The sequence below is a fragment of the Mastacembelus armatus genome, chromosome 23 (assembly GCF_900324485.2).
Source record: "Mastacembelus armatus chromosome 23, fMasArm1.2, whole genome shotgun sequence".
NCBI lineage: Eukaryota > Metazoa > Chordata > Actinopteri > Synbranchiformes > Mastacembelidae > Mastacembelus > Mastacembelus armatus.
This window is the reverse complement of record NC_046655.1, coordinates 7,079,555-7,099,438: the sequence shown is the minus strand read 5'-3', so window position 1 is coordinate 7,099,438 and position 19,884 is coordinate 7,079,555. Positions and strand designations below refer to the sequence as shown.

At 40.3% G+C, this 19,884-nt stretch overlaps 1 protein-coding gene across 1 annotated transcript; it reads right to left on the bottom strand.

Moving 5' to 3' along the window:
• Positions 1–4,909: 4,909 nt before the first annotated feature.
• Positions 4,910–19,183, bottom strand: lrrn3b (leucine rich repeat neuronal 3b). The gene is made up of 2 exons (XM_026326322.1): positions 18,844–19,183; positions 4,910–8,449 (listed from the first exon to the last, which is right to left on the bottom strand). Exon 2 carries the CDS (start codon positions 7,998–8,000, stop codon positions 5,871–5,873), a length of 2,130 nt encoding a protein of 709 aa, XP_026182107.1. The 5' UTR covers positions 8,001–8,449; positions 18,844–19,183; the 3' UTR covers positions 4,910–5,870.
• Positions 19,184–19,884: the final 701 nt, after the last annotated feature.

Sequence of the window (19,884 nt, the reverse complement as noted above, 5' to 3'; positions counted from 1 at the left end):
TTAAATCTGCTTTATGAGGGGTTTTGTTAGGTTTCATTTCATAGTTAGAATATGTTTAATGTGCTTTATCAGTATTAGGTTGACCACTTGCACAGCCATGAAGATGACGGGCTGTTTGTACCCATAGTGTCATGTCTACCAGTCATCAAGTACAAGTTCAATAATATCATTTGAAGTTTGGCAGTATAGGTTGTGGTTTCTACTCTGTACTCATGCTGTCTTCTTTTTCAATAAGAGCACACTTTTATTCAAGATTATTTCATCCTGGATTAACAAAGCAAACCATTACTGCTGCACCAACAGGAATCAGATGGATGATGAGAACTGAAAATTATCAGGATTGTTCCTGCTAACTAACATGAATGCTATTAGAATGCGATTAGTCAAGGTGTGTTTGCAGAATGGGGACCAAGACATTTCAGAAACATTAAAAAGGTGCACAAGCACTGACAGAGCAGGATTACAATTTTTTATTTACTTCATTCTTCACTTCTCCTTATTTGTATATTCATTGCTGCCAGCCTGACTCTAATCAACAGAATGACAAAATCATTTTGATGCGTTTGGCAATCAAAAACAAAAATGTACTTTTTTTTTGTCATTAGAGTGTCTGAGCATCAATTATGTTGTTTTTTTTTCTTTGCTTGTGTGGCTGTCTACTGTTCCTTTAGTATTTTGTTACTGTTATTGCAGCCAGAATGCTTAATCTTATTTTCTCATCTCTGAGAAGCTGCATTTAACTACACTGTAATTTCTGCAAAAAGTGAAACTCAACAAAGTGGGAAGAGGAAGAAAAAGCTACTGAAGTGGTGTGAGTCACCAAAATTATTTTTATGTTCCTTTTTTTCTGGACATTTCTGTAGTATTACACTGCACAGTAAAATAACAATTGTGCACAGTCCACTATTTGTTGGATTTAGAACATTTTTCATTCAGGATATACTTTCCCATTTTCCATTTCCTCCTCTTACATGCTCCTGTGATTATATGAAAATTTGGGACAACTGAGAGAGATGCTCTATCAATTTGGCCACTGTATGAATACAAGGGAGTACATATGTATTTATGCATGCTTTTGCAAATATTAGTTATATGGGCCAAATCATAAATGTTGTGGAAACAGGTTTACTTAACCACAAAACTCAGTCACAGCTAACATGAAGAGTGATTGCCTAACTGTAAGTTAAACCTTCAGTTCATAGACCTGATTGAAGCATTACATAAACAAGCCTGCAGTGAAGAGGTGGCAGTTAGCGACTATAACTACTGGTGGTTCTTCTACCATTTCACAACAGGACTTTAATGCTCAGCAATGATTAATGTGGGCTGACATAAATATTGATAGCCTCTGTGGTGATGGGAGCAATGGTGCATCTGTGCTATGAAGTTGATTTTGCTTTACAAAACCTGCTAAGAAATGGGTGTTTGTTGGTGTCCTCACATGTTAGAGCATGTTGTTTTTCCCCAATCCCAGTCCATCATTCACGTGAGCACATGCAATCGAATAACTCAGTTCCTGCATTAATCTGTCCCGAGCACAGGCTGCATGCCCACATAGAGGAAACTGTGGTGAGACAAAGGGAGGGAGCAATCAATTGGGAGACCAGGAAACCATCTGAAATCATCTGTTTGAAAAAGGGTCTTCCAATTAGCGAGAAAGCCCCCTGTGGAATAGTGTCATTACTGCATTCAGTCCAGTTAGATTTTTTTCACTGTTGCCTATGCTGATGGTCACACATTTATGAATATGTTGAGTTTCTTACATGGCTGTGCTTCCACTTTTAGAAATTGATTTTCAGAGATAACATGCAAGCTGTGAATCAGAGGAAATATGTAAATGTAATGGAAATATGTAATAGCAGGTGTGTTTTGGTCGGGCAATTTCCCTGTATGTTCATGGAATTGTTTGCATGTGGATGTGTGTACGTGCTCATGTAATTCTAGATGTCTGTGGGGTAAAAACACATAATTTTTAGTAGCAAGTTGAAGACATTGGGAATTATGATTATAGAAATGGAGACAGGAAGACAGAGCAGAATTGCACACACAAATGGCTTTTGACTGGTTGCTCTTTGACGAACCATACCAAATCTGCTATGACAGTCTGTCTCTACTTTTCAGGAAATACACAGCAATGCATGTTCAGAATAGTGATGCACTGGGCAAATTTCTGCTCACTGATGATACATGGTGTGTATGAAAAATGCACCTGTCATTGGCACTAACATCATTTTCAGTCTAAACACATCAAAAGGCGATAAGACACAAAACAATTTACACTGCAGCAGCAGCAAAACTGTTGCTTTAATTGATAAAGGGTCCAAGAGGCAAATCCATTTTTATTCTGTCATCGAAGCAATCAGTGCTTTGTTATTGCAATCCATAGGTCATCTGGTTGTTTCTCCAAAGGCTGGCTATAAAGGCCCCTTAAAAGCAAGCAATGGCATTAAACATAGTGCTAGCAGCAGGATTGTAAATGCATGTTGACATTTCACTTTTCATTGGAATATGGCTGCCTGTAGCTACACAGGCTGACCTACGCAGACGTTTGTAACTTTAATAAGCTGATAATTCAAACATATAAAAGTGCCAGTAGCAGCTTGAACATTGTTTGCTTTCTGTAGCCCTTGCAGTGCTATATGAATTTTTAGACTCTTGTCACAGATAGTGGATAAATTAGATATTTAATTTGCAGCTTTCAAAAGACAAAAAACATTATCAATTCAGTCTGAATGAAACTATTATAAATGTTAGCTGCTTGGGGAACTATTAGAAACATTGTTTAAATAGTGCCTTCCTATGTGCACAATCAGTCACTGTAATAGAGCATTTCTATATGCATATTGCAATAATAGTAGGCCTGAATCAGCTGAATACTATAAAATTTAAGCAGGCTCACAAATTCACTTTCCCTGTATTACATTTTTTCACATTTATTCCATCTAATAATGTAAAAGGCAAATTACCTGCCAGCACTGACTTCGTGATAGCCTTATGTTAAAAATGAAATAAATAATTAGGCTATTGAACTTGCACCTCCCACCGGTGGATTGTACCATCAAATCTCAGGCTGCCTGACTATGATTCTCACAAAATTAAAATGAATATGTAACCAGTAGGAACATCCAAGACTTCACAGAACACGTTTTAATATCTGCCTGTGTGCAGATGGCTTTTCTGAATGGAACAAGTTGGTTTTAATATTTGAAATATTTGAAGATTCAGCAAGAAACATAATTTTTCCATCCTCAATATGGATTAAATGGTGACAGCTCACTGGGTTTTTTTTCATGTAGGATTTAAGTTAAATCCAGAGGATTTTTTTTTCTAATATACTGTAGGTTGCTTTGAATGTACAAAATCCAGCAAAAAAAAAATCTCCCAAATGTGCCTGTCAGTGGACTGAGAGTGTCAACGGCTATAACGGCTATGGCAGAGCAAAAGAGGCAGTGAGAAAAAAAGAAAATATCATGGAAATTCATGCGATTCGGACAGAAGGCAGGAGAGATGATTTTCCAGCTTCCTTCATTCAGTTTATTCAGCCAAGTATGTAATCAAATCATGAGTTATAAAAATAAAAGGGACAATATGGCTAATAACCATGAGCTGCTTTAATCTCAAGGAACATGTTTGGTTGGTGAACTCATTTAGTGGCTCCTTTGGCTGTCATGTTTTGTTTTTCCAAGGATACAGACTGAGAGGCTGAAACTGCAACACCTCTCGCTTGGTTGGTTGAATGTGTGGTTTTGTGTATGTGTGCACTTGCCTATGTCCACATTTTTGTTTTGTATGAATGGCTCTCTTTGTGTCAATCAGTGGCCTTAGATTCATATTCACATTTAGCTATAGATGCTCTTCTGTTTGTGGATATTTCTCAACTTTGCTATTCTTGTTTGTGCATCCCTAGTCATGCCTGTGTTCAGTTCGTCTGACCTGAGCATTACCTGAGGTGCGCGCTGTGTCATATTTTAACTCCCTTTGTCTTTGACAGATGGCTTGGCTTTAAAAGCCTCTGTCCATGGTGCTGAAGGCTGCCCTGATGTATGAGTGCTGGGCTGTGTTTGATAAATCCGCCATGTCACTCTGCCTCTGACAACTATTCATCATGCAGGGTTTTCTCATGCGAAATGTTCTGTATGCTGGATAATTCAGTAAGACAAATAAAATGCGAGTCCTAAAGCTTAGATTCAGCCCTGTCCCACCCTGCCTGACTTTTCAGTACTGTACCTTATCTCTGTTGTAGGGACGCTGTGTCCCTGTCTAAGTACTCTAAGTACAAGCAGCTATGGTTGGAGCACAGGGACTATATTCAGACCAGCTGAAGGACGAACATGTTCTTAATGAGGCGACTAATGAGTTCTGTTCTTTTGTTGCCTTTTTTTTTTTGCCTTTTCCCAGAGTTAGGACAGCCATTCAGCCATTCAGCTGGAGTCTTTTGACTTTTCCCCTGTGGTCTGACTCAGAAATTGACTCAGCTTTTTGGCCTGTACCATAGTCAATATTTAGTTTCACATGCTTGCAGATGAAATGTCAAATAAAAGCCATTAGACATTTCATATTAACCCATGGTTGAATGAAAACGAAAAAGTTGTAACTACCATGCATTTGATTGTGAAATAAACCAGATGTATTATGACAAATATGAGAAGAAAGCAAAAGAGAAAGTACACAATTGTTTGTAAAAGAAACAATGACATTTATTTTTTTTTCTTAGCACTTTTCTTAATTAGTCTGTTGTGCCCATTGATCACATATAATACAGTTAATATAAAAATGGCTTTTTAACTTTACACTCAAAGCAACAACAAAATGATTTCTTAAAATATGTAATGCTAAAAATACTGAGAAAGTATTTCCACTAAAAGTACTGGAGAATAGCTTGTGATTTTGCAGTGATGACATGGCCATATTTTGCTGCGACTGACCTGTTTTTATCAATTTCTTCTCTGTTTACCTTATGTAGTTCTTGTTGTAGGCACTTACCACGGCATAACAGACCGCTTCTTGAGGCAATAACGCATCAATCACCTCTACTTTTAATCAGTCTGTTGTATTTGTTTTAGTCCAACGTATCAACATTTTTTTTTTTTTCCCAGTCACCATTGCAATGAGAACTACACAGCATAAACATCCATTTGGCAAATGTCCTCTCTAGATACTCATTTTGTAGCTGAATTTCATTAAGCTTAATGTGACGTTGTAATCAAAAGTAGTCTGCTCCTTGCCTTAATTTAAAACCCATTTAGATACAGAGGATTTGTCATTACATCAACATGATATAATATGTAACAATATTTCCATGAAAAATCAAGAATCCATTTTAAATAGAAAAAGGGGGTATATTTCATCAAAAGGCTTACACCATAGTCACTGTTGTCTACACTACTAAATCTCCCTTCCCATAATAGACAGGTGTTATTACAGTATTCTCTAACTCGTCTATGGATGTTTGACAAAGCACAGACGGTATTGCTTGGGACCACACAGACAGTTCCACAACTCTGAACATATTTAACAGTCAGTTACAAGAGAGTTGACCATCGTCATCATCGTCGTCATGTTCATTTCTCTGCCTGCATCTCTGTATGAATGGTACTGAAATATATCTTTCTGCAGTAAATACCCCTTCCTGGTAATGTTAGCTTAATTTGATTTAAGGGTGACAAAGCCACCACTTCAGCTAGTGTTGAAACTGGGAATGCGTGTAGTCTCTTTTTAAACAGTTCCATCCCAGTCCAAAAATAGTTTTGCCAGTCTGAGCTGAGGACCAGTGTATGCCTTTGAAACAGTAGTATAGATTTGTCCAACCCAGCCCATGGCCTTGTCCATTCAGTGTAGTTGGCGTGTGATGCTCTACAAAGCTATGCTTCTTAAAAGGCATTGTCAGATACATTTATGACTGTGGCTTTCACTTCCACTCCACTTGGCAGTCCCTTCCCCGAAACCCACAGCTTTGTAAAGAAAGGAGAGTGCATACTGTTAACTTCCACTGGTGTCAGAGAAGCTTTGGAGTCGCATCTCCTTATATCCCCATAAAGGTGGCGGTTCCTCAGAGACACATAAATAAACAGGCAGGCAACTGAAATCACAGCCAAGAGCACACCAAAGACAGTGATTACTGCTGCATCCCATTTTTCTCTGTCCTTGTTTGCCAGTTCCAGTCCCTTAGTGGTGACATTGACACATTTGGTGTCATGGTTGTAGTGAATATTACGGACCTCCACACAAACTTTGTACTGAGTAAAGGGGCTTAGATGGGTTAGATTGTAGACCTGGATGTCAGAGGGAACCCTGGTGGTAAACGCCATGATGGGATGGTTAGCATCTGACAAGGTGTACCATTTAATGCTGGGAGCCAGCATGCCAGGGCTGGAATTCCAGGTCACCAGAATGGAGTTTGTCTCCACTGATTTGACTACAATATTCAGAGACCCATTTGCAGGTTTCGGAAAATATCCATTTACCTCTACTGAAACAGATTTAAGATCAGCTCCAACCAGATTATGGGCAACACAAGTGTAAAGACCAGCTTCATTTTCTGTTACGTCATAGATGTCAAAGGTTCCCTCTGGGTGCATGTAGAATTTGTCAGACACGGTGTTAGGCAGAACCCTTATGCCAGATGGGGTGATCCAATAGATGTCCGGCTCTGGTTCAGCAAAGGCCCGACAATGGAGTGACACTGAACTCCCATTCCGTGCTTTAATATGTCCAGGCATGCTTTCGGGAGAGATGAGGGGCAGACAAATCTCCATCATCTCCCTGAAGTGCACCTGTCGGACATGCTGGCCCTCATACTCCGGAGGTTCCACACAGTACAGTGAATCAGGCTCCATGAAGCGAATGTTGGTATTGTTCATGTTCATCCAGCGGACTACACAGTCACAGCGAATAGGGTTGCTGTGCATACTAACCTCTCTGAGATTTGGGAGGGACTCAACAGTAATCCTGTGCAGGGCACTGAGTGCATTGCCATTTAGCATTAGAGTTTCCAGCCGTGGTAGTTTGTAGAAAGCATTTGGATGGATGTAGGAGAGTTTGGGATTGTTGGTGGCTTCTATTTTGGTCAGCTCAGGAAGGTTATTCAGGGCAAAGCTGTCGATGGAAACTAGCTCTGGCATGCTGTTAATCCCCAGTTCTTTCAGATGGAGCATATCCACAAAGTCCCCTCTCTGTATCCTCGCAATGGGATTTTTATTTAAATCCAAAAACTTTAGGTTTTTTACATTTTTCAGAGCCGAATGAGGCACCTCAGGGAAAATATTATCATAGAAAGAGATGCTCTCTAAGTTATCAAGACCAGCCAGTGCATTGTCAGGAAGCTGAGACAGGTTCATTCTGGTGAGGACAAGACTCCGGAGGTTACTGAGTGATTTGAAATTCATTTCATCAATGGAAAGAACCGGATTCTCACCAATCATCAGGATCTCCAGATTTGGCATGGGTTCGAACCACTCTCTTTTAATGATCTGCAGCTTGTTCGAATTGAGGTGGAGCCGCACAAGGTTGCTGAGACCGTGGAATGCCATAAGGGATATGGAAGAGATGAGGTTGTGATTTAGGTAGAGCTCCTGTAGGTTTGCCACCTCTGACAGACATTGATCAGACAACTCTCGTATCCAGTTCTCCTCCATATGAAGGGACAGCAGCTGAGAAAGATTTCCCAGGTGGACATCGCTGATAGAGGATAGGTTGTTTTGTGATAAATCAATTTCTGTGATGTTAGCCAGGTAATCCAAGGATTTGTCAATTTTGACAACATTGTTTGTTTGTAATAGTAATACTTGTGTGCCCACTGGTAAATTTTCTGGCAGGCTAAAAAGTCCTAAGTCATTACAGTCAACTGTTTGTGCCTCCATGTACACTGAACTGGGAGAAAACCAGGGTCTAATCTCACATACACAAAGTTTTGGGCAATCAGGCCTGTCCTCAGTGGCCACAACAAAAGAAGCCATGGCCAGGCTGACAAAGAGACGATCCACAAATGACACGTCCTTCATATTGGACCGATTGCCTCCAGTAAGAAATTGGTCCTTGTAGATTAAGTGGTCTGAGCTGTTAACTTCACAAATAATGAAACATTTGCTGCAGCTGCTGAGGCGATTGGCTCACCGACCCTGCCACCACCACCAACTGCAGCAGGGCTCCTTAGGGGTTTTTTTTTTTAGTTTTTTTTTTTTTTTTTTTTGGTCTTGCTGTGTAGTCGCCCTTGGATGTAATGACCAATCACTCGATGTTGACTGCTTGTGTCAGGGTTCACGGCCTGTGCTGCAGTCAGGCAGACCCGAGAAAGTAGGCAGGGGAAAAAAGAAGATGATGGGCTGATATATACCTCAGGGGACTTATATTAAGAACATAGGTATCCGTGAAGAATCTCTTCTTTAAAGACGAACGTCCTCGCTGATTGTCGTTCCTAGCTTCCAAAGTCCACAGCCCAGTCCATACCTACCTGTGTAAGACAAACAAAACACAGAGAAGCAGTGTAAGTATTACATGATAATGGCAGTGGTCAGAAAAGGCAATAAGAGGAGGTTTTGAGCATTTTGACATTTGTTACAGGCACACTCATGCATGTTGACATTTATCTACTTCAAGAACCATGGACTTATATATGTTTGACCTTCTAGATTTCATTCTGGGGATGTACTGCATGTGCCCCTACGATATGGCATTCAATCCTGATGCTGGCGGTGTCAGTCTGTTATTACTTAAAGAGAAGGCTTTATTAAGATTTTGAAATGGCAGACATCTTTGGGCTTAAGCAACCCTTACCCTTTAGGGTAAGCTGTTTAAAGACACTGGAATGCGTCAGTCACTATAGCAACAAGTAAACAGGCAGCCAGTAACACACACCATAAGGGAGACAGTTAGGCCGTACATGCAAACTAAGCATTTGACCTAGATGCAGTTTGCACCTGTTTGTTAGAAGATGCAGCTACCAACAGCCATGAAAATGGATTAATGTGTTGACATAATTAATCTTTGTGCAATCAACAAATCTGCAAACTAATAGGATTTAACATTTTTGGAAAATGCAGGTCATGCTGTTTTGTAAGTGGCCAGATATCTCTGTTAAGGTGTATACACACAAACACAAAATGCAAATCCTCAGAAGCCTAAAGAGAAAATACATAATGTTAATTCTCTCTTCCTGGACAAACATGTTTACAAGTAATAGGGGTCAAATCTCCAGAAGTCGTCACTACAATCTGGACAATGTTGCCCTCGTTCACATATTATCACTCTTTATATGAAAAATATACTTAGTAGTGTATAATCAGCACAGGATATATGTTTATGAATCATCGTAACTTTGCATCATCGGGTGTTCAACAGTAATTTTCATGGAGCATCATTTTATAGTTCAGCCGTGTTATGAAACGGGCCACATTTAACAGTAAAACCTCATCCTCTTATCAGTTTGTAGTGTAGCAGAGGTGATGTAGTGCTTTCAGTTTTACGGTAATATGTCAATTGAATTATCCTTAAATATTTTAATACAAGCAGGAAATGATTCTGCCTTAATGAGCAAAGCCCCATATACATAATATTGTAAATATCACCATGATGCATCTTCTTGCATGTGACTCAGCCTTCTCTTTTTTTATGCAGCGTCTCTTTTACCATCATATTATTAATGTCCCTACTGTCTCCTGCTATGGCGGAGACTCTACAGTTAACTGTACCATGTAATTTGTCGTATGTAACTGCCTTTTGCTGAACAGATGGGTTTGATGGTGCTTGTGATATTTTGGGCCTATATGAGCGTACACCACATCATGAGAAAAGTCAAGAGAGACGGGATGAAATAGAAAGAATCAAGAGAAGTGTGACAGCAGCTGGAAAGTGAGAACAAGAAACGAGAACAATGTTTCATTTCATCACACGCACTATTTCCACCTCAGTAGCCACAAGGGATATGTGCAGGGAAAATAAAATGAAATAAATGAATAAAATAAAAAAATAAATAAATAACTTCTGAAGGCAGCAGGAACGCTGCCGTTTGCCCCACTGGCAAAGCCGAGCCAAGGGCTCATTCCTCAACCTCTGCTCCAGCACTGGCTGAAGTCTAGTTTGGAAGGGGGGGCAGACATAGAGCTACTGGAAGGTAAGTGAGAGAGAAAGGGGGGGAGGGGGGTTATTTATCAAAAGCACCTGGCACTTTAATAAGCTGCAACACCCAGAGTATTCTGATATACAGGGTTTAGCTTCTCTCCCAGAGCACTGGCTTTTCACTGTGGGCCATGCATTTTATCCATGCCCTGAACACACAGGCCAGATTCTGTAATTCAGCCTACAGCATTTGGGTCTCACCCGTTCACTATGGTTTTTCTCTTTAGTAATCACAATTACCAGCAGTGTAATGTGGTCAGACTAACTGTTATTGCGTAGCTTTATTGTGCAATCACGGCAGGAGGCTCTAACAGGCTGTGCTGTTATTTGTTAATTGTGTCTGAGGGGACATATTTGGACTTCCAAACTCAAACACTCAAAAATAAAGGATCTGAATGGGCACTGTTGGAATAAGAAATAGTGCTGCCCTACTTTTAAAGCACATTAAGTCAGGTATTACAGATTTTGGCAAGGCTTGATGATGGATGTGAGAAGGACATTGCAGATGGTAAAAGGGGATAGAAAGAGACAAATTGAGGAAAAGACTTTTACTTTAATGTTAATGTCTGCCATTCCACATTGGTGGGTGGGATTAGAAAGGCTTTACCGGACAATTTGCAAGATGGTGTGATTAGCAAACACAACATATTTCCCTGCTAATTAAAGAGGATAAAAATCTGTTAATAATAATAATAATAATCTAACTCCTGGTTCATCAAATTCTAGATTTGGTTGTGGCCAAATTTTCTCACTGCACAATTGAGATATTTACAGATTTTAATTTGATTGACTTATGGTTTCAGCTCTAGTTACTATCAGTTAGAGGTAAAATTGCCTTAATACTACTGGAAAACCATATTAATAGCAATTAACATAATATCCTGAGTTAGGCTTTTCTTATGTAGACCCATTCAAATAATTAAAATGTTGTGTTTAGAATTACTATTGTGATCTTTTCCTCCATTGTATCCAATAATGTATATATTTATTGGGCAAAATGTCTAGTTAAAGATGGATTTATACTTTAACATTAAACTCTAGACTTAACAATGAGTTATGTAAATCAAGACAAAACATTTAAAATGGAGATTTATTCTCCAACTTTTATTGTTAATACTGCTTTCAAATTTATGCCTCCACTAACTGTATATATTTGACTCTGGGAGAAAGACTAGATTAAAAGTTGCATATGTTTTAAAGATACATAAATAAACTCAAAACTTTAGACAAATGTATGTAAATCAGGTTTAATTTACAGATTCCTGGATATAAGCTGAGTTCTCAATGAATGGCTGCTGAAAGAAGAGACTTGGAGTCATTTGTTAGGAGAAACTGACTGAATTGGAGGTGACATCTTGTGTGGCAATGTGTCTGATGTGGCAAATGTACTGAGTCTCCAGGCATGCTTCCTGCCTGAGCAGAATAGTCTTGATTCACTGACTTGGTTACATAACAAAACAGTTAGAATAAAGACAATTGAGGCAAGACAGCTATGTAATACAACTAAGAAAATATTTATACAATGCATGCGTTCAGATAATCTGAATGTATATGACAAGTGGAACATCCTCAGAGCAGAATATACCTAATCAAAGTTTTGTTAGCACATCACCAACATTGAAATGCTTTCAAAAATGCAGTCTCCATTTAGAATGCTTGTTTGGCTGGAGAAATTGGGTTGTTAAGGACATTGTTACTGCATTTCATTACACTTAAGGCTGAAATACTGTAGTACAACTTCCCACTGAACTACATCATTTTAAGTGAACTATTGTAATCATCTACAGGCGGTTGAACAGGTAAATTGGTATTGTACAACTACACTATGTGCAGTGAAGAGGCAGTGTATTTTCTCAAGGCTTTGCACCGTGACTGTTGCAAGGAATCCACACACCACTTGTCCTAACCTATTAGTAAGAGGACCAGTCAAGCTACCCAGCTGCACCCCCCCTATCACACACACATCTATGTAGAGCTAATTTCCCACAATCCATTGCTCAATTGCCAGTAATAGAGGTGTACTGAGAAGGGAGGGAGAAGGCAGAGAAAGACATCTGGAGGGCAAAAGACTTGCCAGAAGAGAAACTTGTCATAGTATCAGTACTGCTGTATTAACCTCTGGTGACCCAGAAAATGCTGTCATTGCAGGAATTTGTAGCTCCAGGTAAGGCCTCAAAACAGAAGAACTAACCAAAACCCAAAGGCTGAGAGAAAACCAGTACTTCTGGGTAAGAAAGGGTGTCTATATTGGATTAGGGGGCTATGTAACTGCTGGACAAAGACAAATGTGGTTAATATGCCTTGGGAAAGTACATCGCAAGATGCTTGTAATCTGTGCCAGGAAAAGCTTTTGGAGAACTTGAGTAGGGAGAGACGTACACCTGGTAAAGTAAACTAGAGGGCTTAAAATGTGATTTCCTGTAACCCAACATCTACCTGCACTAACACATTAAGCCTAAGCTTTGACATTCGTTCAGGGAGTAAACGAAAGGCTTTTATAGGTCAAGCAAAGGTGTTCAGTCACGGAGCTAATGCAAGTTCCCAGGTGTCAGAAAACAGCTGCCATCTGAATCTGAGAATGACGCCGCGAGCTGAAAGCTGCTATAAAGCTCTATAAAGCTAACGAGAACCACAGATGTGGGTGATTATTATTAGAGCCCAACTGATACTGAATTTCTGAAGTTGCTACTGATACTAATATTTGGGCGTTCCAATAATGGTATATGGGCCTCTCAGGCCCAAGTCTCTTTTAAACAAAAAACACATAAAATAAACAAATTATATAATATGATTATGGTGCAAATTAGTTTTTTCTTTTTAGGAATTGTGACCAAAATATATATTAAGTAGGACATTTTAGAGCTGAAAAATCAACTCATCAAAATTTATTATGGCAGCATTTTGCATCATCAATAAAAGTTGGGAGGTGCAATATCTGTATTTATTGACTTATTCCAACTGAGAAGCTCTTGAGAAATGACAGTGTCATTGCATCATCTTTAAAAACTGGTATGTCTTTAGTCTTCATTAGTCACAGATTTCACTCTTAATTAGTGTGACATTTGACTTTACTGAAAACCATGGAAACTCTCCTCATTAAAATCTGCTCATTTAGGCTGGTTTATTGTCATTGTCAGGTGAAAACCTGCATAACTCCTGTTTTTTATTCAATAATATAAACTGTGCATTAGCATTATGTGTGGAGTGGATTTCAAGCCTTTCTGGGCACATTTGTATAATTTGTTCTCGTGAAAATTGCACCAAAATAGTCACGATATACCTGAATTGGGACAGGGCTACATTTAAGAGGTTCACCCACTGTCAAGGTGAAAAGCTTTTTTATTCAAATCTTGGCAGCACTTCATGCTTACTTTCCCATCGGGCTACCTCTAACACTGTGGCTGTTCCAGACAGTAATGGCACAAATACAGTTTGATTAGAGACCAGTGAGATATGACCACTTTAAATTAATGAGTGTGCACAGTAAGGGCACAAAGCATCGGTCCTGGTGGCTCTGCGGTGTTAATTCCGACAAGCCCGACTCAAGTCAGCCAGGCAGCCAAATACCCAAGCTGAACTGTTTGTTTTATGCTGTTTATTGAAATGAGTTATAAATCCTCCCCCACGCTTCACAGAGCTTGGATGAGGTTTATCGGAGCGGGGATGTGGAGATGATTGCTTTGTCGCAGGTTGGGTACTCATCAATGCCCTATGTGGCGACAGGTTGACCTACGGTTCATGTGAAAATAAAATCAGTTATTATACAACCCACAAGTTCTGTGAGGGTTATAGAAGGTATTAGAGAAAATTCTCTGAGATCTGAGTTGTGGAATAAGTCTAGATGTAGGATTTGTGTGGCGCATGTTGGCCCTCAGGGACATGACTGAGGCCTGCACGATTTAGGTGGTAACAAGGCAGTATTGCATCTACTGAGAGGCAGATATTACACTCACTGTGGTAAAACTGGGTGGAAGACATAAAGGTCAGACGTAAGTGGAAAGTAGGGCGCAAGTAAATTGCCTCCTCTTTCAGGAGAATAGCCTCTGCATTGTAGAAATGGTTCAGTGGGATTTTTGATCCGTTGGCAATAAGCTGCAGAAAGTTTTCTTCTTCGTCACCCCCTCTCTCTCTGGCTGTTTCCCCCCCCCCCGTTTCATTTTTTGTTCTCATTTGCTTTTTCTCATGATATTACAAAACTCACATCTCTTTTTATAAACCTTGTCCCTTTTGTCTCTGCTCTCCAAATCCTTATGGTGAAGATTTCTTCTTATGTACCCTAATAGCACCGTGATCCACACAAGTAATGTACTACAGAGAAAGCAGGATATTTATTTTGTTTCCCTGCAAATTCAAGTTCCCATCTTTCTTTCTGGGCATCCTACTGCCCCATTCCTTGTTTGCTGTCTGCCTAATTGCCTTCTCAATACTTGTCACCCCTGCTGTTCCAAATCTGTATATCTGCATCCTTTGCTGTCTTTCTCGGTAGTTCCTGTTTCCTAATTACCAACGCCTATGCCTGCATGAGTTTCTTTTGGCCCTTAGACTCGAAAGGCTTGGTAACCCCTCCAGTCCACCCGATGTAATTGCATTGGGTTTTGTTTGCACTTCAGTTGAATGCATTCTGCACAGTGTGTACAGAATACCTGAACACCTCACCATCTTTACATTACTATGAATGTTTGTACTAAATTTTGATGTTTTAGTTGAAATAAAATGTATCAATATATTTCATGTGATAAATACTGCAGTGTAACACATCTAAATTCTAAATTAGTAGTTTTATTCCGTAGAGGTAGCTGCTTTTCAATAATGTAAAATCAGGAGTCCCCCTTGTACCTCCTGGATATGTGGGTGGGTAACTCAAATAGGCTCTACTGTCCCTCACACTGCCCTTCACCTCATTGATTTGCTATTATACTTTCTCCAAGGTAAGGAGAGAGTCAATTAAAAGGAAGCTTCTATGCAGTGTCTATGCATAATAAAGCTTTCTGTATGTATGTATGTGCATCTGAGTGTGTGCTTGTGGGAGATGATGGAACCCTTTCCCCTTACATCTGCACTTGTATGGCCATCAATCAGTGGCAAGTCGACTGTTAATGTAAAATCAATGTTCCAAATTAAGCGCAGGACCCCCGACTCTGGTTTTTCAGTTCCTTTCTGGGCAAGACTTGCCCTTGGGCTGAGTGACGGAGAACTCACATGCTGCACTGTTGAACGCCATCTACATGAACCCATCTACACTGTCTGTCTCTCCTTCTCACACACACACACACACACACACACATTTGCAGACACAAGCATGCACATATAATTTTGGCAACAGTGTCTTCACAGAGAAAGTTAAAAAAAGCTCATCTGCATAATGCATGCATAACACACCACACAGAAAGAACACAGATAGGTCCCCTTGTCTAATTCGCATAGTGCTGCGTCTATTAAAATTAAGCCAAGGTATCCAGCTTAAGGCTGCCGCTGATAAGGTCAAAGGCGTAGCGAACATTCCAACACTCATTTCTCCCCCAACGTAATCACACTCACTCTTGACAAAAATCTGCATAATGTCCCATGTATAGCTGCTAGCTAGAATGAAAGAGGGAGGTGTGAGGAGAAGGGGGTTGGGCAGGGGGAATGGAGCCAATGGCATATCCCTCAAAGTCAGAGCCAAATTGAATCTGCAGGTGCAAATGCGGCATGTGTGCTGCCTCTAAGATGCGCAGCTATCTATATTTATATGAATAATATATGGCTGGTCAAAGTGCCACAAGCCCGCAGGGAATAAGTTCGTACGGCAGATGGAATCAATCATTATATGCCACTAAAATGCATTTATTGCTGGCTTGGACCTCTTTATTATGATTTCATGGGGTTTGATATGGGCTTTCTTTTTCTCTTTTTATTCTGCTACACTTCCTCTGCTAAAATAGATGAAAAAATGGTATTTTAAAATGGCATGATGGCCGTGTGTCTTTTCAGGCTTATTAGTACCATGACTGGCTAATTTGTGCCATTGTGCATATTTCTATATATCTGCATATGCATGCATCCATCTATAATATACGTATACAGGTGTGTGTTTGTACGTGCAATCATAGTTCCCTGCTTCAGTCACTGCAGCGTCATCAATACATTAGCACTTGCTTTGGTCTTTGTCATTTAGTTTTCCCATTAGTGCACCGAGGGCCTTTACGTATCAGTCTGAATGCGGAACAGATGGACATCACAGCAGTAGCCCTTAGATGTTCTCCTCTTCTCTGCTCATGTTTGAAACTGCAATATGGGCATATGTCCCTATCATGTTCAATTCTGATAGGAATCCACAGCATTCAAGACCTTTTGATTTTTTTATTTATTTCATTTATTTTGTGAGCATTAGCCTTTTTGTCTTTTCGTTGTTCATTTTCCAAACCTGACATTTATCTTTTATGTATGATCACTTTCAGCACACCTTTTGTTAAAGTAGTTGCTGCAGCACAAAACATTTTGCCAGCCTACTTTAGAAACATGTATTAACTAAATACCCAAAATGCAAATAGAAAAATAAATGTCACCGGACACAAAGGAAGTGTCATATTTCATTTTCAACCTTTGATTTGGACTGAAAATACCAGAATATCATGGTTGCTGCCATCAAACCATATTTTGATCCTCTGTTTTTCTCGTCCTTTCCTTCCTGTGTTTATATAATTTGGGCCTGCTACAGTCCACTAGATCCAAAACAAACATGCACACCACTCTCCCCCTTGTTCCTTTTACCCTCTGTCTGTGCTTATTCCATTTTAATGGGTGCCTGTGTTTATTTGGGAACAGGATGCTATCAGAAAGCCTATGCTTGGCTGCACAGGCTGATCCCTGCAGCCGTCTTGTGAATATGTTTACATGCATTTCGCTCAAGAGCCCCAATAGATCCTTGGGCATCTTGTTACCACCATTATGGGTGGAAAAAAAATTCTCGGTTAATCTGATTTTGATGGTACAATCATAGGCTTCCTGAACTCCACTGTTGAACTAATAGTAGCGTTTAGCACCCACACATCCTCTCACCTCACAGGAACCTGCTGCCCTCTGCCTATAGAGAAATTAATATGGAACACCCACACTGTGCTGCCTATCATGCTCTGCAAGCCTCCACAAGGCCACTGCAGGCACAATGCCTTTTATACTCCCCCCCACCCAGTTCCGTGCCTCTTACTGTTTCACACGCAGATCAATAGATAATTCGCAAAGCCACTTACTTCAAGCGTATGACATGTTGTGAACATGTAATATTGATTTATTTTGAACAAATGTGCCCAAATTAATGAAGAAACCCATTACTGATTCGCCTTATGTTGTTTATCACCATGGGGGAGAAACTGCAGCATGCCTACAATGTTGGGATATAAGTATATACTTGCTCCCAAAGTGTTTGGGATTATATTTTACGACATAAAATCACAACTGCAGGAAAAGACTTAAGAAACAGTTGCTCTTAATGCTCACTTGTAAAAAAAAATGGTGGCTAAATTATTATAAGCTATGAACGGCCTTGGCTCGATCAGCAGGAAGTCAAATCAGTGTAAGTGGAAACAATATGTGTGGACTCAGAGGTTTTCTCAGTATGGTTTAATATCTGATGTGAGGGCATGATGGCTCTCATGTGGCATTTGACTGTGTGTTTCATACTGAGTAGCTGCTTTGGGTGAGTCACTGGCAGTGTGCAGCCCAAAATCTGTTGTATCCATCAACGGGAACAAGCAAGCAGACACACGCGCATATACAAACATAACATGTCAACCCAGAAGATTACAGCAGTCAGTTATCCCCCTCACCCCTCCACCCCCGACGAAAATCACATTTGTCATTATAGGCTACAACATATTTATCTACTTCCAATATGTGCGAGTAATACATCTGCTGGAAAGCATACATTTTGGGCAAACGAGAGAGGTTGTGGGGGTGGGCGGTTTGGGAGAGGGCGGTAAAGAGACGCCCCAATGTAGTTAGGAGACTAGTGAATACCTGGATGTGTGGGTGTACAGGCACAAGCAGGTGGAGTGCTGATGCTGGTTGCGCTCGAAGACGCCTCTCGGTGGCCGTGTTAATTACGCAAAAGCTCTGGCTTGCAGATATGGCGGTGAAAAAAAAAAAAAAAGAAAAAGCAAAGACTCCTCTTTCTGTCCCCCGTGAGGGAGTGTGTGGTGATGCTAAAAAGCCTGTGGATGTGTAATGTACTTTCGCTGCATGTGTTTGCAACAGGAAGGTTTAACGCAGAGGAAAGGAGAGAGTGGGGAGAAGGGGGTGGGGGTGGAGGGCATCATTCTGTGGATTTCTTCGAGACGTGTCTGGTGTGCGCTCACTAAGCACACCTCGAGCCATGAAACTGACAGTCTATCACCCCACACGTCCGTTTTGCCTTCATTAATTTGCGCTTTTATCGTTTTAACAGCGTCCCCCATAAATCTGGTCAGGTTGAGGCGCATCCTGCACCCTCACGTCAAGTCAGGGTTCAGGGCCAATATTGTTTAATTCTGTTATACATTTTACTAATTATTACAATGTCGCATGAGTGATGCTATTTTGGATTGGAAAACAATGGATTACTTAAATTACAAGCTCATACGTCGGTAAAACAGCTACGAATCACTGAATTCGGGCGTTTTGTATTAACTTGGAAAATGCGTTGCGCAGACGCAACCGTGCGATACGGATCAAGACACAGAAACATATTACAGGAGTAAACAGTAAACTTACCCGATTTCACTATCGCCGTCTCCGGAACAGTATGTGTTGCCTATATTCCCATCAAGAGTGGCGCTCCAGTGACGAGGGAGCCCCAGCGCGCAACATAACAATGTGTTGTCATCTTATTTTCACGCAGTTGATGAGAAATCAGTTCTAGTCTCTTCCACAGCAAAACACACGGCTTCTGCATCAGGGTAAAGCAAAACCGCGAAGTCCCAAAGCAGGTCGGCCAGAGTATGGAGAAAGGTTCATGTGTTCCCTGTGTCCTTCCCTTCCCGTCTTCACAGCGGCTGTTAAGGGCGCATCTCTTCCCTCGATCAAGTGTCAGGCGGACCACATAGATGCGCCGCCGTCTCCTCAGCAGTCATTAATATCAGAACAAACCCCGACTCTCCAGAGAGCAGCCAATAGCGTCAGAGAAGCAGGCGAGGCGCTCGCAGCATGCCTGCTCTGGTTGGCTGAGATTAGCCGTCAGTCATATCCTAGAAGCCTGTTTTCATCTATGTCTTCTTCTGTTGGTGAAGCACGCTGCAAAAAATATTAACAAGTTTTAAAATAGTGTTTAAAGTAGGAAACAAATATGAAAGTTGTAAACATGTTTAGTGATTTCTTGTAATATAAAATTGGTTGGGGGCAATATGAAAAATAATGAAGGTATTCCAGTGACATCTGACTGATAATAGATAATATTCAAGATAATAGCTGGAATACTGTAGATGCCTTCCACTACATATTACTTTTCACTTCATTGCTCTGTTTTTAATGTAAACACAAACATCACTGCAGCATGACATGCTGTAACAAAATATTCAAAAGAGCCTTAGGGTATAAGTGGCCAGTGGTGGAAGACATATCCCTTACTTAAATAAAAGTAGCAATGCCTAATGTAAAAAAAAAAAAAAAAACATCAAATAAACAAGTATATGTCCTGCATTAACGTTTGGTAGCAAATGTCAGCAAAATGTACTTGCCTGCAGAGCAATTGGACCTGTGAGTGTTACAGCTTATTGCATGTATTGTCTATTAGATATTGTTATTGTTGGTCAAGGT